Raw genomic sequence first — 18,143 nt, forward strand, 5'->3', positions numbered from 1 at the left:
AATAGTTAAGCAATTGTTCAAGAAAATAGGCAAAAAAAATGTTTTTCGGTTGTTTTTTTTTTCGATTTTTAGAATGTTTTTGTAGGTACATAAAATGTCAATGTTATTGGTAAAACTGTTACTTAAAATTAATAAGTATTTGCTTATGTTTTTTCGTAAAACCTATGTTCCTATGATCATGTCACAAAGAAAGAAAGAAAGTTTCTGAGATATAATACCTAAGCGAAAAACCGAAAAATTGGACCTTCAAACCAAACCCTCCTACTTTTGATATGTTTACCGCCTAACGAGTCCAAAAAATGAGTCCCAAGCATTTCCCTCTATAATATATCTTTTCGTTGCCTGATCTAAATGTAGTCAATATGATGGGTGCTGATGCTGAGAAAGGGGCGGCTACAAGGCTTGGGGCCTAGGGCGGCAAAGACTGCAAATCCGCCACTGGTGCTACATCTATTGTCAAGTAGCAGGTACTGATAATTCCGCTACTCGATGCTAGATGTCGACAACGATAACTCATTAATAATAACTTTTGTTGTTACTAAAACTGAAGTATGGAGCACTCTAGTTATGTATTTTTTTCTCTATGGTTACGCCCAACGTCACAGAATAAATAATAGTACTAGGTACAGAAGACCTACTCTCTAACAAAACGCGTCTGTCACGATCAGCACAGATATGGCCGCTAGGTGGCGACAGCGCCACGCGCGGCTTATGGCTAACCCCAAAATTGGGTCGAACGGATGTACTTTTAGCTACCTGTAGCAAAGCGACGAAATCGCGGAGTGAGCCACGCCTGACAACGTCTAGATCACGTGATGGGATTACTCTCACATCTATATAACAAAGATAGCCCATAGCAAATTGTTGTATTCACTCTTTCACATAAAAGGGTTGTTTACTGTACACTGGAATCGCCTTTTACGTAAAATTTACACGAAATATTTTACCTTAGGAAGCGTATTAAAGGGCTTTATTATTTGAATATAACAGGCTTCCGGATGGCGGGACGGCTATAGATTGACCTTTCCGGTGTAAACAATGTTTCAGAACGCTCCCTGATTCATGGAAAAATAAATTCACTTTTCCGAGGGAATTATGACGGAAAAACATGTAGCGAAAAAATATAATACGACGATTTGAGATTATAAAAAGCCTTTAGGGAACTATCGGAGCGTGGAAATCTGCCGGAGATTTGTAGGAGCGGCGCTAGTGATGGTTATAGGTACTCGTACTCTTTTGAGTTTTTGACAGGCCTATTAGGATTCTGAGATAATTACAAGATCTAGAGACGATTTAGAGATCAACTAGATCTACATTAGATATCGACTAGATGTGACTTGGATATCTAAGTCATAACTTGTCGAAATCGTTCAAGAGGACCTCCAGAAACGCGGAAACGTCATATTTGACATATCTATCTTACAAATATCTTTAAATTATCCATAACGTAACTTGTTGAAGTCTAGTAGAAATCTAATTCATTTTCCGAATCGAGCCGTGAGTCATTTGCTTTATAAATCTCGACTCGGTTTTTCAGACTTTAATTATTGAGTCGAAACTTATGAAACTTTATCAGATTTTTCACCTTATTGGAATGGGTCAAGGTGAAGAAATGTATACATTAATGCACTCGACTGTACACGAAATCCACAATAACGCCTTATTTTCTTTACTGTAGCGAACGAAACGCAACTGTCACTGTCGCACTAGCGGGGAAGAGGGTTAGAGAGAGATGCCTACGTGAGTATTATATTCTTTGCCTAACGATACGCTAAGGAGCATTAACTATTGGCACGTTGGCTACGCGTCCTGTTAACTTATAAAACCTTCTAAATTGTTGATAAAGTCGGAGGTGAGAAAAGAAGACTCAACAAACGACTCGACTCGTATAGACGAATCGAGTTCTTCAAATGTAGACTGAAAAGACTCGAGTTCCCACCTACACTAGCGGCGCCGCTATGCTAGACCCCTCCACGTCATAATTCGATTTGCTGGCTTAATCGATTAGCGCCAGGAAATATTCACTTCCTTTTGAGAAAACATTCGGTTGCATTCGATAAAATAATAAAAACCGGCAAAGTGTGAGTCGGACTCGCGCACCAAGGGTTCCGTAATTACCTACTTTGTTACATTTTGACTCACGCATGACCTTTCCTTTAGATTTTCCTATAAATTATAGTAAGCTCAACAGAGCTATTTTGTGGCTACACAATAATAATATATAATTACATATGTTATATAGGAAACATCTATAACTCTTAACTGCTTCGTGGGAAATGTCATAAATAATAATATAAGTAATAAATACATATACAGAAAAAATCCTCCATCCAGATTATCTGTTGCATACTTGCGAGGTTTTCACACTTCATACCTTTAAGTACATCGTATCGAATAGATTAATAGAAGATGATTAGGTACCTACATACACAACGAAAAGCTATCATTAGATCATTACAGAAAATGTATACCTACATTTTCAAAACAACATACCTCTGCTCTAATCTAATCCAACGATAACAATGGATATAATAACTCTATCATTATGACTGTGCATGCAGTGTACAAATTACCCAAATGATCTGGAGTTGTTGTTAGGCCAAGGTAACCAGCAGAAAGCGGCATTCGAAAATGTCAAACCTGTTTTGTTTCGTTACTACTCGCACTACTTGCTCGCACGAATATGTAAGCACAAGCGAGATGACCGAGCGAATGACGACAGAATGAGATAAAAATGACATCCATTTGTAAGTCTGAATTAGCCTCAAGATAAAAAGATGATTCTGTAAACATCTTACTTTATCTTCCTAATTTAGGTAACATGCGTCTCGCTCTCACATTCGTATTTTAGCTAGGCGCAAATGAGAGATGAACGTCATTAGTAATGTTGGCATACTATATGTTAATATGTCAATTTTGACGTGTATGTGACGGCTAGGGACGAGTTAGTAATAAACACTCATAATCACCAGTAAAGTTGCATAGGTATCTATAATCGCACCAATAAGTCTGCAGCGGATTTGATAGCCCACGCAGTGTAAGTGTTATTTATATGTCATAATTTCATAAAAGTTTGACGTTTAAAATGGCACTTGCACTGCGTGGGCTATCAAAATCGCTCTAGACTTTTTACGGTCTAACTTTATCTTTGTAGATAGCGTTACGTAGGTATAATGAGGTTTCAGATCCGTAATTCGTATACTGTGTACCTAGGGTTGCAAATAGAAAAAAATAACAAATGTTTTTTCTCAAATTTATGAAAAAAAACATGAAAAAAAACCTGGCACCATGGTTTTTTTTCTAAATTAGGTTTTTTTTCAGATGAACAAAAATATGCCACAATAACGGTTTTTCGTGATTTATTTATATAAGTAACTTAAAACTAAGTGCCCCGATGCGGCGACGAGAGGCGTTGGTGTTGCCAACAGTAAATTGCGATAAGTACCACTACAGATTTCATTTATGTTGTTATTAATCAAAGTTGTTAAATTAAATTGGTTTAATGGTTAACATAAAGTCTAAAACAAGTAAAACAATCGTATAAAAGTATTAACCGCCTTGCAAATTTTGAGTTTTTATACTTTTGAAAAAAAAACGTACTCCAGAAAAAAAACGGTTTTTTTTCACGGTTTTTTTTCATGTTTTTTTCAAGTCAGAAAAAAAACCGTTTTTTTACAACCCTATGTGTACCTAATGCGAATTTGACTTGACATTTTTTTTATTTTCTTAGGACATTCAATAAAGACAGCGTACATGAATCAAATAAAGGAAAAACTCAACGTCGTGTCGCATCAAAGAGAAGAGAGAGAGTGTCAGGCTGTCAAAGAGAAGGCAGAGGACCGCCATACATGGATGATTTACGTTAGACCGGGCCGTGTCCGGGCCAGAGCTTCCGGACTTCCAGAGGTTACTTTTCTATGACATGACAGGCGATCACGTGATGCTTTTGCTTGATTGCTCCGGCTCGGACACGGCCCGGTCTAACGTGAGTCATCCATTACTCTTAAATATATGATGATTCGATATGGGGTTAACTATAACTTCCATATTATCAACATTGAGAACAACGCGACTCTTTTGCAGACTTCCAGTCTTTTACATTTACTAGTCTCTCTAGGTAGGTATATATAGTATATAATAGCTGTGTTATCATTATTAGCGTAGTTTGTTTAAGCACTTCGACAATGGTGCAAGTGCGAGTCGGTGACGGTGTGTTGGAAGGAGAGGTTTTGGATAATGTGCTCGGAGGGCAGTACTATAGTTTTAAGGGGGTCCCTTATGCTGCGCCCCCATTGGGAGACCTCAGATTTAAGGTACTTAAAACGTTGGTAATTTGTTTCTATTTAGGTCTCTATTGTTTCCCAAAAAGTTTAAAGTCGTAATGTATTATTTGTCCGCTTTTTCGTTAGTCATAATTTGTTTGGTTCAGGAACGCGTAACTTTCAGGATTGTCATAAAACAAAACTAACCTAACCTTTATATAGAAAAACCGGGCAAGTGCGAGTCGGACTCGCGCACGAAGGGTTCCGTACCATAAAGCAAAAAAAAAAAAACGGAAAAAAATGCAAAAAGAAAACGGTCACCCATCCAAGTACTGACCACGCCCGACGTTGCTTAACTTTGGTCAAAAATCACGTTTGCTGTGTGGGAGCCCCACTTAAATCTTTATTTTATTCTGTTTTTAGTATTTGTTGTTATAGCGGCAACAGAAATACATCACCTGTGAAAATTTCAACTGTCTAGCTATCACGGTTCGTGAGATACAGCCTGGTGACAGACAGACGGACAGACGGACGGACGGACGGACGGACAGCGAAGTCTTAGTAATAGGGTCCCGTTTTTACCCTTTGGGTACGGAACCCTAATAACCTAACAAAAATCCTGAAAAGTGAACGGTTTCAGTTTTAGGACTAATGATAATATGACAAACAATACGTTATAATTTAAAACATAATTCTTTTCCATCGTATTTTCTCGGAAACGTTCGTATTTGTCATGCTACTTCAGTCAACCTCAGTACTTTTTGTACGGAGACTGACTGAAATAGCAAGACACGTTCGTACGTTTCCGTGAAAACACAATAAAACTAAATGCACTATATCTGTATACCTAATACTATAAAAGCGAAAGTAACATTGTCTGTCTGTCTTTCACGCTTAAACATTTGGTAAGATAGTTTGAGACCCGCGGAAGGATATATGATAGTTTTTGTCAATCATTATTTGCAAACCACGCAGACGAAGACGCGGGCCCAAGCTAGTAATTTACAATTAGAATATTTACAATACAATACCTACCTAATTACGTAACTATGTCATAAGATAAGGCTAAGTATAACTCTAATGAACACAATACAACACGTAATAATAATTATAGCGAGTACTCACTCAAACATCACGTATCGATTGTGTTCGAGTACCTCTTCAACGGGTTTGTTTACCGTAAGGTGGTGGTACTAGTGCTCGACATGCTAATGCCCACTAGATGACACCCTGCTGTCACCTCTATTAATAATGACTTCAGACGAAACAGGAGCTGAGTTTTAAATATTTTAGGTAAATATACCCGTCTCGCTAACGGAAGCGGCTGCTAAAACTAGTGCGATAAGGACAAGGCGAAAAATCCCGCGTAAAAATCTCAAAAATCGAGGTTTCGTACTCGACTGTTTCCTCCTCCAAAACTTAACCAATCCTAACCAAACTTGGAAATCTAAATGATTATGAAATTATCTGTGTCGGACCGTTTTGCTTTTTTGGTTAATTGATATCAGTTTTTAATACTACGCCTCTCATTGCGGCATAGTCAATTAGGCCATTTTGGCCATTTTTGAAGGGCTCTAGGGCCTTATAAAACAGAAATATCAAAAAAAGCAAAACGGTCCGACACAGACATTGATAATATTAATCTGTGTTGAAAAAATCATTGCTCTAGCATCAAAACCCACGGAGGAAACAGTCGAGTACGTTTGTATGGAGAAATGACAGGAGTGCCTGTTGGCTCTTAAGAGATGACATGTACTGGGACCTTATGTACTTATGTTATGACAATAAGAGAATAATTATTAGATGCGTATTAATACTACCACGCGTTTTCACTAAAGAGTTGGTAAAGTAAGTACCTATAATTTTCACTCTGAGCCTCGCAAAAAAAAAAAAAACTATTAAGGTAAGGTGGGTTAATCACCGGGGCAAGACAAACAAAGCTCATACTGTTTGTGTTGCCACGAGCAAAATAAAGTATGTTCGTCTTACCCCACCTTACCTTAAGTAATTAGGTCAGGAAATATTAAATAATGTTAAACAATCGGCCCACTTAACTTTAACGAACGGCCTCCTAGCAGTTCGAGTACAGTCGGTAGTGACCCCGCCTACGAATCTGGAGGTCCCGAGTTCAAATTCTGGTAACACAAGCCTATTACTGAGCTTAACTGTGGAACTAGATCGGTTTGTGTAATGATTGTCTTGTACAATCAAGTGAAAAATATAGATGCACTCATCATACCTACTCAAAAATATGTGCGATAGCTCTTAAGTCAGGAAATTAAGAAGTATGGGACATATTTTTGAGTAAGTTGTAAGCACCCATATTTTTACACTTGACTAATATTTATTGCGTTAACTTCATTTTTAATTGTCTTTATAGGCACCGCAACCGGTCATTCCTTGGGATGGAGTCCGCAGCGCTAAAGCCCACGGACCGATCTGCCATCAGTTCGACATGTTCACTGGAAAACTCTGCACAGAACCAAGCAGCGAAGACTGTCTCTATTTAAATGTATACTCGCCTGATATCCAGCCAAAAAAACCTTTGCCTGTAATGTTTTGGATCCATGGCGGCGGATTCTTAAGCGGCAGCGGAAACACAAGCTACTATGGCCCCGATTTCCTTGTCAACCAAAATGTTGTCCTTGTAACTATTAATTACAGACTAGCTGTTGTAGGATTCTTGTGCCTGCATACAAAAGAAGTACCAGGAAATGCTGGTATGAAAGACCAAGTAGCTGCCCTCAGATGGGTGAAAAATAATATAAGAAATTTTGGCGGGGATCCTGATAATGTCACCATTTTTGGAGAGAGCGCTGGGGCAGCGTCAGTCACCTACCACCTGGTGTCACCCATGTCCAAAGGTCTGTTCAAGCGAGCTATTGCTCAGAGCGGCATTAACACGAATCATTGGGCTCGGGCGTTTGAGCCCCGATTGAGAGCTGAGGCTATAGCTCGTACACTCGGTAAAGACACCAAGGACGACAAAGAACTCTATGAATTTTTTAAATCCCTACCTATCGAAAAGTTAACAAATCCCTATGCACCTCTTACGGCCGAGGAAGAAACGGGTTTACGTGTTAATATAACATTAACTGTAGCTGATGAAAAGGAGTTTGATGGACTTGAAAGATTTTTCTACGGCGATGTTTACGAACGGCTGCATCATGGTATACACGAAGGAGTCGAACTCATGATGGGTTATACAACTGACGAAGGCATTATTCAATTTGCGTTTTCGCCGAAAGAGAATTTGTTTGAAAAATATAACAAATACCTGCAGTCCTTCGTACCCGTCGAATTATCGTTGAAATGCTCAGCGAAAGATCAACTGGCTATCGGTCAAAAAGTGAAAGAGCATTACTTCGGCGATAAACCGGTCTCAAAAGACAATGTCGACGTCCTAATAAAATACTTGTCAATGATGATTGGCTATAATGCTATTGAATATGCCAAATTCTTCGTTCAGATGGATAAGAACAAGTTATTTTTCTACCAATTTGACATGTACTCAGAAAGAAACATTTGGACTGAAGGGTTTGGAGGAGGGCCATATATCAAGGGAAAGAGTGTTTGCCACTGCGATGATTTGCCTTATCTGTTCAGCACTGAGAAAGTAAAAGAAGCCTTAACTACTAAGAGTACTAAACTTATTAAAAATATGACAAAATTGTGGACTGACTTTGCTAAATTCGGGTATGTATATTTTAACAATACTTACCTCATTAAATTGACTCAAAGTGAAACGGAACGCAATCGCGTCAGCATCAACTTTCGAACTATCATACGATTTATTAAGTTTTCATAAGTTTTTTCAAAGTTTTACCTGCAAAGTGGTGATAATTGGACACAATAACAAATATATTTAGTGAATTAATAGAAATATTAGTGTAAATAGTGAAGTTTTTGACACACAACACCGTATACAAATTCTAACCTAAAACTTGCAAATCACGTTTGTGACACCGACATAGAAGAGACATCTTTGAATGATGTCTACATCAATACATCTTGAAAACGGATAAAACAACAATCACAATGACAAAAAACAACGACGCCACCCCGTCAACAAGCAAAATCGTGGAAACAACAGCCACAAAAAAACAGTTCGTTCAACAGGTTTTCCACAGTGCACTTTTCAATACAACACCAAGAGAACGAAGTAATTCAACCGGAGAAAACCAAAAAACGTTACCAACGCCTAATTTAGACGAAAATAATAAAAACAACAAACCTCGTTCACACGAAAATGAAAGTGATCAAGACAAAAGCAATAAAATACCGTGGCAGAAAGTTCCAGAATACGGTCAAAAGAGATACCGCTCACCAGAGCAAGCCAAAACAACACACAAAATCCAGAAAAGAAATGAAGCAAGACAGCAAAGGTTCAATATGAACCGTCCAGACTGTGGAAATACAGATTCCCTTGAAATAAGAAACCGTTTCGCACCCTTGCCTACCGATGAACAAGAAAGTAACATCCAAAACCAGGCTGCAGATGCAGAAAAGCCTAAACGATCATCAAAACCTCCACCAATTGTACTATTTGGTATTATGGATGTACAAAAACTCACGGACTGTCTGCATGAAGTAGTCAGCGACAATGAATATACATACAAGATAGTGAACAGCACAAAGCTCATAATATACACACACACAATGGAAATATATCAGAAAATGATGGATCACATTAGAAGTAAAGGATTAATTGGGCATACATTCACAAGAAAAGAAGACAGGTGTATAAAAATAGTAATTAAAAATCTTCACTACACAACACCCACAGAGGAAATAATAAAAGCCATAGAAGAAACCGGGAACAAAGTACGAGGAGAGATTATAAATGTCAAACGTAAGGACAACAAGGAACCATTTAATGTCTTCTTTGTCAACCTGGAACCAAATGAAAAAAACAATGATGCCAAAAAAATCAAATATATTTATCATCAGTGTGTTAAAATAGAAGATCCACATAAAAGTACAACAATCGTGCAGTGTACCCGATGTCAACAATATGGACACACTAAAAACAACTGTCTAAGGCCCTATAGGTGTGTCAAATGTGCGGGGGCCCATGACAGTAAGACATGCACTAAGGACAGAAAGACACCTGCCACATGTGCGCTGTGTGGAGGTAAGCACCCTGGGAGCTATAAAGGCTGCCAAGTATACCGGGAAATAGCAGCCCGAAGAAGGAACAAAACACCCAGAACAAACAAGGCCAGCCAGGATGAGACTAACGCCCAAATAGTGAAACCAGTTGAACCTTCATACAAACCAGTTGAACCCTCATACCAACCAGTCGAACCTTCATACGTACCAGTTGAACCTTCATACCAACCTGTTAAAATGAACTTGGTACAGGGAACATCAGACAATACATTATACAGTAATGTGATAAATCAAAACATCAATAGACCTTACAGGGAAATGAGGCAAGAATGCCAACCCACATATCATGAATCTACTTTGAACAAAAATGAAATTAATAGTGACTGGCAATGTACACTTATACAAACTATTAACAAACAAACCAAGCAAATAGAGCTACTAATACAACAAATGGGTACATTAATGTCCCTCATCACCGCCCTTATAAGCCGCAAATGAAACAATTAAGAATTGCAACATGGAACATAAACGGTTTGGCCCCAAGCCAAAACGATCTTAAAATGTTACTACAAACAAACAAAATTGACATTATTTTAATATCAGAAACACACCTAAATGATAAAAAAGACTTTAAACTAGAAAACTATGAAGTATACAACACCAATCATCCTGATGGTACATCACATGGTGGTACTGCAGTGTTAATAAAAAAAAATATAAAGCACTTCACACACAGTCAATTTAAGGAAAATTACCTTCAAGCCACTACAATTACTGTTCAGGATAGATCCGGGGAGTATAATGTAAGCGCTGTATATTGTCCTCCTAAACACAATATCAATGAAGCAATGTTCTACAACTACTTTAAAACACTTGGCTCCAGATATATATGCGGCGGGGACTGGAACAGCAAGCACACACACTGGGGATCAAGATTAGTGACAACCCGCGGCAGAGAACTAAAAAAGTGCATAGACAGACTCAAATTGACCACATTATCATCAGGTGAACCAACATACTGGCCTACAGATTCTAAGAAGTGCCCTGATCTCCTTGACTTTTTCATTGTGAAGGGTTTTTCAAACATATATTTTGAAATGGAGAGCTGCCTCGACTCTTCTTCAGACCACACACCAGTGATAGGGACTTTTAGTTCCACGGCACTTTACAAGGAACAAAACATGGCATTATGCAATCACAAAACCGATTGGACTACATTTACAGACATCCTTAACACAGAGTTAAACCTCAGAATAAGATTAAAATCAGCGGAAGACATAGATGATGCAACATTCTATATTACCAACAAAATTCAAGAAGCTGCATGGTGTTCAACCCCATACAACAAAACATCCAGTAAGGTTAAAAATATTCCTTCGCAAATCCGAGACAAGATACAGGAAAAAAGAAGACTTCGAAGAAAATGGCACCAAAGTAGGCATGTAGAAGATAAAAAAGCACTCAATAGGTCAGCCAGAGAACTAAGAGCATTGATCAAGGAAAACGAAAACTACACACTGCAACAGAAGCTTTCATCTCTAACAGCGACTAAAAGCAATGACTATTCACTATGGAAAATAACAAAACAGTTTAAAAGACCACAAAAACCAATCCCTCCTATAAAAACACAGTCGGGAACGTGGGCCAGAAAAGAAGCAGAAAAAGCAGAAACCTTTGCTTTGCACTTAAGTCATATTTTCACACCTAACACTTCTATGTCCCCAGAAACTGATAAATTAGTGGAAGAATGCATAACAAGTGATCAACAGCTGTCATTACCACTAAAACTAGTGACACCAAATGAAGTATATAACACCATCAGACATTTGGGCAATAAAAAGGCACCTGGCTTTGACCTCATCACTGCAGAAATACTGAAACGCATACCAAGGAAACCAGTTGTATTTTTATGCATGCTCTTCAATGCTATCCTTAGACTGCACTATTACCCTAAACTGTGGAAAGTATCACAAATTTGTATGCTGCCAAAGCCTGGGAAACCACCTACAGAACCTACCTCATACAGACCAATAAGTCTCCTCCCAACGATATCCAAGGTATTTGAAAAAATCTTCCTAAGAAGATTAAAACCCATACTAGAAGTAGAAAACATCATCCCTAATCATCAATTTGGCTTCAGGGAACAACACTCTACAGTCGAACAGGTTCACAGAGTTGTAACAAAGATAAGAAACACACTGGAATGCAAGGAATATTGTGCTGCCGTCTTCCTTGATATCCAGCAAGCCTTCGATAAAGTATGGCATGAAGGACTGTTATACAAGTTAAAAACAAGGCTGCCCAACTCATACTACATGGTCCTTAAGTCATACCTACTAGAAAGAAAATTCCAAGTCAAATTTGGCGAAGAGACATCAAAACTGTATGACATTAAAGCATCAGTCCCACAAGGATCAGTCCTCGGCCCAGTATTATATTCAATCTACACTGCTGACCTGCCGGTCTCCGATGAAGTGATCACAGCAACATATGCGGATGACACAGCTTGTCTTGCAAGTGACAAAAAACCTGAAATCGCATCACAAAAACTACAAACACATTTGAAAGATATTGAACACTGGCTCGAGATCTGGAGGCTCAAACCCAGTGTAACAAAATCTGTCCAAATAACCTTCACACTACGCAAGGGAGACTGCCCACCAGTGACTATGCGAGGCGAACCCCTTCCTAGCCAAAGCTGCGTCAAATATCTAGGACTCCACCTCGACAGAAGACTTACCTGGGCCAACCACATCAAAATGAAAAGAAAAGAAGCAGATATCAAATGCAGGAACTTATACTGGCTAATTGGAAGACAATCAACTCTAACACTTAACAACAAACTACTGATATACAAATGTATAATAAAACCGATATGGACTTATGGAATACAGCTATGGGGATCAGCCAGCAACTCAAACTTAGAAATACTTCAAAGATTCCAGAACAAAACCCTAAGAAGGATCACGTGTGCACCATTACTGGTCAGAAATAGTGAAATACATGAATACACAGAAATACCAACAATAAAACAAGAGGTAAACGAATACTGCAAAAAGTACAAGGAAAGACTTCAAAACCACTGCAACGAACTAGCCAGAAACCTGTTAAACGAACAAGACTACACACCGAGGCTAAAAAGATGGCACATCCTAGGGCTAGACCAGAGACAATAAGCCCCCACGTAAACTGGTGATGGTGCTCAGTGGAACACCACCCTAAATAACAACCTAAAAAAAAAAAAAAGAAACAAACCATCTGATTATGGCTAGAACAGCCGATTGCAGATTTAAGTTGAGAGAAAAAAAAAAAAAAAAAAAAAATTGACCTACTAATAATTAAATAGTTATTTAATGTAGTAGTAGTAAGTAATTAACGTAGTCATAAGGCAAACTATCAATTCTATGCATAAAAATTATCTGAAATAAAGAATTAATAATAATAAATGCATACGGGTACATAATCTCGACCGGCATTTAAAATTAGTGCATGTACTCATTCCGCTTATTTGCGCCTCTCGATGAGCTCTCAGTTAGCATCCTATATGTAGATTAGAGCATTGAATATGTGCAGTCCTACAGATACGTCGATATTTTTGTTTTAAACTTACGTATTCCTTTATTATCCGACTTCCAAAAAAGTAGAATCATACAATCCAAAAAAGCAGGATACAATTTTTTCATCAAGGCTTTCATTTTTATTAAATATTTTAATCGTGCGTGCTGCGTGCTTGCTATCAGTTTTTAGGTTAGGTTAGATTAAGGTTTTTTTGGCTAATAGCGTAATGTAAATAAATAGTGCACATTTTTGAGTCGTAGTATTAAGATGTACGCTACCAAGTACCAAGTAACCTTTTAGGATTACGTATTTTTGCTAATTGGTGACTGTGTGACTAAGTATTTTAGAAATGTAAAATAGCGGTCAAACTAAATTCTGATTCCTAAAATTTGATTTATAAATATTGTTCTAGTGATCCTACTCCGGACAGTAGCTTAGGGGTCAAATGGCCCGCGTTTGACCCTAAGAAGGAGCAGTACCTGATCATCGGCAATGACCTCGTCGTGGCGTCACACCCAAACAAAGAAGACTTCGAATTCTGGGAGAAACTACATCAACAATATGTGAAACATTGAGAGAAAGTATCTTCATCATTATCATCGTCATCTTTGAAACTCAAGGCACCCTTGAATTGGATCTTGTCATTTTTAGGTTTCCGTGCCTCAAAAGGAAAAAAACGGAACCCTTATAGGATCACTCGTGCGTCCGTCTGTCTGTCCGACCATTCCCCCTCCCCTTTATCTCTGAAACTACTTTGCCTAAAATTTTGATAGAAATACACTAAATAGTATTTTACCTATAGATAACAGGAAAATCTATTAGAAATGTGCAGTCAAGCGTGAGTCGGACTTATGTACGGAACCCTTGGAACGCAAGTCCGACTCGCACTTGACCGGTTTTTTTTTAACAAGCATTACTTAATAATTATAACCAACTGTACTTCACAACACACATCACACCAACAACAACAACATCAACCGTCATCTAAGTACCTACCTACGATTAACTTATGGAGTTGACAAAACAACGATTGTCTAAAATCAAAGAGAATAGATAGTATAGAGGGGTCCTGTCATAGTAAAATTTGTAGTCACTGTAAAATTACTGCCATCTATCGACACACGACTAAAACTCAAAATAAAGACGTATAAAATTATCAAAAAAATGTGTATATACGGATAAATTATTTTATTATTTTTATATCATTTTGACCCATGTTCATTCTCTGATATCTATGTGTTAAAATGGTTAAATATGAAACGGTGTCGTCACGCCATCTAGCCGAGCATAGGCCAAAGGTGTGTGCGCCATCTATCCGAGAATGTCTTTTTCTTAGACTTTATTCATCTTATACGAAGTTATATATGTCTTTGTCTAAAATAGAACCGCGTAGGTAACGAACAATAACCTTTTCACCTCAGCAGCTCGAACAAGGGTACTTTGCTTCTTAAAAACAGCGAGCAAAATGCGATTTTGCTCACTGAGTCATTTTGTCTCACTCAGTGAGCAAAATCGCATTTTGCTCACTGAGTGAGACAAAATGTCATTCAAGTGACCTTTATAGTCAAATGTCATTTTTAACATGCGGGGTCTAATACAAGTTCGATATATGTACTTGGGTTCTATTATCTCTGTCCCTCTAGGTATGTTAATTCTCACTGCTTAGGGTGAAAAATTTTGTGTACCACACGAGATCAAAGTTATTTACATCTCGTGCGCTTCTGAATCCCTTACTACGCTCAAAATTCTAAATTAGATTCACTCGCTACGCTCGTGAATCTATTATAGAATCTTTCGCTTGCACGGGACTCAAAATAAGCAATCGAAGAAATATCAAACTTTGATCTCTTGTTGTACAAATAACTATTGTCTCATCTGTGTACATATTTTGTTGTCTTTATGCGATAACATATAATCTTTTTACCACTGTATGTATGAAGTTTTATTTGTATGTATTTATATTGCTAGATAACACTACGACCCTCGGTAATGAGGAATAGGTACCACAGAAGGTGATAACATTAACTACGTCTTTGCCAGCGACAGAATGTGTATCTATAGACGAAGCTCTCAGTACATTTTAGACTTTGGCAAACGGTCCATATATCGCACTGATACTCGTAGTTAGGTATTCCTTCATACACAATAATCTCCCCGCCACAGTTGTTGCCTAAATACACAATTACCCGCTAGTAAGGCCAGGGCCTTACGTGTTATGGCTCCTCTACACGATGGGCCAACGCCGGCCACTCCAAGGGACGCAGCCATGCGGTAGAATGAGATAGCAATATCACTTGCTCCCTCTAACGTATAAATGCGTCCCTTGGAGTGGCCGGCGTTGGCCCATCGTGTAGAGGAGCCATTAGCGTGGACGCTACTTGCGTAAAAAGTGCGTCGCTGTACGCACAGTTATTAGAGCACTCACGGCACAATACACGTTATTTTTCAGCTCATTCAGACTTCTATAGTTATAAGTCTAGTAGTAGTAATAATTTTATTGTACACAACACAGTTTTACAAAAATAAATTACAGTAATGGAAGTACAAAGGCGAACTTATCCCTATAAGGTATCACTTCCAGATAACCTTCGAGTAGCTAGACGAGACGAAAACTTCAGTCAGGTCAAATAAACATAAACTTACGGGATGTACAGTAATATTTAAAAAAGTAAACTAACATATTGTCTAGTTCGTAGGTCTTTGCCCACTTTACCTACCCACAACGCGCAACGTTGTGAAATCCAAGCTCCTAAAGACAGACAGAACTAAACATCTACTTAGGATAAACTAAGATCCACGTGAAAAGCTGGGAATACTAAAGGGGAGCTAAAGGAAGGTAGTTTGAAATTTACCTTTTGAAGACGTTATCAAGCCAAAGACTTAAAACTTGAGTGGAAAACTGTCTATTTATATAGCGGTGCCGCATTCGTACCTATTTAAATATGATAGCCGAGTTAATAGATAAAGTTATTAAGCAGCTATTACCTAATTACTGCATTAAAGAGCATTTTGTTTCTTACAGTTCCGCGATTTCATAGTCAAACAAATTGACTTAGGTAGATATGTATATAGGTACCTAAGTTTGCAGATGCAAATATTGGTACATATATACAGTATGTATCTGAACGAAAAACAATTACTCAAACCCGTTAATGTTTAGGTCAGACTGAGCAACTTTTACTATTGAGATACATACAGGGTGTATATCTATTTTAAACATACATCTCTTTATTTTGTAATTGGCTAGGTCTTGACAAAGTTTTGAGCCGTGTGCAGACCGTTTGAGCTGTTACAGCTACATACAGTACTTATGCCTATTGCTGCTGCTACTGTAGATATGTTACTAAGAATGAAAAATAACGTCAAACATGACTGGACAAATATCATGCATATCATACAAATAGATACCATGTCATTATTTTGTGTATTTATCCTACTTATATGAATTGACTTATTTCCTCCGCAAGGTCGAGCGGTCTCAGCAAACTTTGCTCCTCAAACTCTGTAGGCGTTATAATTATAATCCATCTCCGTCGACCTCCGACTTATGACGGATTCCCCCAATTGTTTGTAACTTTGTCAAATATTAAACACCAAGAGCTCTCGAAGTCACTTTAAGGCTGGCTTTATTCGGTCTGAATTCGAATCTGAATCCATAAATTGATTTTCGGTGCTTTGGCTTTGCCTCACACGTGTCTTAAAAATTTAGACTGATCAGTACGTATTCTCAAATTCATAATCTAATTCAGGTGTGAGTGCTAGTCCCTAGATAAAGTATTGTCAGATATTCATTATCTCAAATAATCCGGATGTGTATGGAGAATATTTAAATTGTACCTATGCGAATACTTAGAGCGAAAGCTATTTAGAGTTAGAGTCTGTGATTAGACCAAGATAAGTCTGCAACTATTATTAATAGCACACTCAGTGCAAGTGTTATTTTAAACGTCCAACTTCTATGAAATTATGACGTATAAATAACACATGCACTCTAGTTCTACCCATATACCTACTTACGTGTTGTGCGCGGGGTGCAGGCTTCTCTTCACGATGCAGTTGCCTGTAGATATATACTGTGCTAGATAAATTAAAGGTACATAATACGGGATGCTTCTAATGTATTGATTTTTGTTTAGGTAGGTATATATATTTTTCGCGTCTGTTTTTCTCCTTTTCCTTCCTCCCCTCTTCCTCTCTAAGGGATTCAGCACTTCACTAATTCTATTTAATTCTATTGAAACAAGAAGAATCGTGTCCTATTATTTCTTTAATAATTAATAAAGCTTTTATCTTAAAAAATACTTAATTTAGAAAAAAATGCAACATCAAGTTTCATAAACATACTATACTACATCACCGAAACTAAAAGGCACATTTTTGGCGGCATGTGTCACAAGTGCTAGGAAATTTAACATTTTTAAAGAATTTTATTTTTAAAAGGAAGTTTCCAAGTGCTCGGGGCGCATCGCCCGCCCCTAATAGTGGAACCAAGTGATGCAAACTTGAGAACTTGCCAGGTTCCCTGAGGCAGTATTCCGCATTGCTCTTTGATAGTTGAGAACATTGATTGCTAATATTTTATAATCGTCGTGATAGCGGGAGCGGCTAAATGTCCATTAGACTTTTTGTGATTTTGCCCTTTCAGCGCTCGCATTGCATTGCATCATTATGCAGTCCCGAGTCCGTTTAGCTAATTATAACTGCCACCCTTTTCAACTCATGGTAAACTTAGGCTACTGCCCGATTCGAACTATAAGATACGTCAATAAATAGATCAATTAACGATATTAGATATATCAGTGTCAAATGTGACGTTTCTTCTTCTTCTTACGTCTGTTACCTTTATAGTAATATTGATAAAGCAATAAAGTTTAGTAATGTGATGGCTTTGTGTGAATCGCCACGGAAGTAACTTTATAATAAAGTGGCCATGTAACGGGTAATTATTAAAACAAGTCGAATAGCCTCCCTTTTCAGGTTCCTTGCAGATCCCGTAACGATAGGATTTTCTATTTAGGAAATAACGAAGTGGATAGTTACGTCGCGATAACGTGTGGTCATTTTGGCAGAGTTCATATGTGACGTTCCACGGGAAAAGGTACCTTGTAGCGGTCGGCGCTTACGTCACGTAGCACCCCATTAGTATTGGACAGTCGTTAATAATAGCGTAAAGGATTCATTATTTCAACATCCAAGAACAAGACGTGTTGC

At 38.0% G+C, this 18,143-nt stretch overlaps 1 protein-coding gene across 2 annotated transcripts; it reads left to right on the forward strand.

The window, feature by feature from the left end:
* The first annotated feature begins 4,149 nt into the window (after positions 1-4,149).
* LOC134668810 (esterase FE4-like) lies at positions 4,150-14,863 on the forward strand. Of its 2 annotated transcripts, none has more exons than XM_063526264.1 (3): positions 4,150-4,313; positions 6,643-7,958; positions 13,345-14,863. In XM_063526264.1, exons 1-3 carry the CDS (start codon positions 4,185-4,187, stop codon positions 13,505-13,507), a joined length of 1,608 nt encoding a protein of 535 aa, XP_063382334.1. In that variant the 5' UTR covers positions 4,150-4,184; the 3' UTR covers positions 13,508-14,863. The 2 variants fall into 2 exon arrangements, with proteins under 2 accessions (XP_063382334.1, XP_063382335.1); XM_063526265.1 differs by having other exon boundaries at positions 6,643-7,878; positions 13,345-13,481.
* Positions 14,864-18,143: the final 3,280 nt, after the last annotated feature.

Source organism: Cydia fagiglandana, chromosome 11 (genome assembly GCF_963556715.1).
Source record: "Cydia fagiglandana chromosome 11, ilCydFagi1.1, whole genome shotgun sequence".
NCBI lineage: Eukaryota > Metazoa > Arthropoda > Insecta > Lepidoptera > Tortricidae > Cydia > Cydia fagiglandana.

What these genes read in the sequence shown, in the direction of transcription:
- LOC134668810 (XM_063526264.1), top strand. Translation starts at nt 4,185, where the DNA reads ATGGTGCAAGTGCGAGTCGGTGACGGTGTGTTGGAAGGAGAGGTTTTG. An exon ending in TGGGAGACCTCAGATTTAAG is followed by an intron (nt 4,314 to 6,642) that starts GTACTTAAAACG and finishes TTGTCTTTATAG; the next exon opens with GCACCGCAACCGGTCATTCC. An exon ending in ACTGACTTTGCTAAATTCGG is followed by an intron (nt 7,959 to 13,344) that starts GTATGTATATTT and finishes ATATTGTTCTAG; the next exon opens with TGATCCTACTCCGGACAGTA.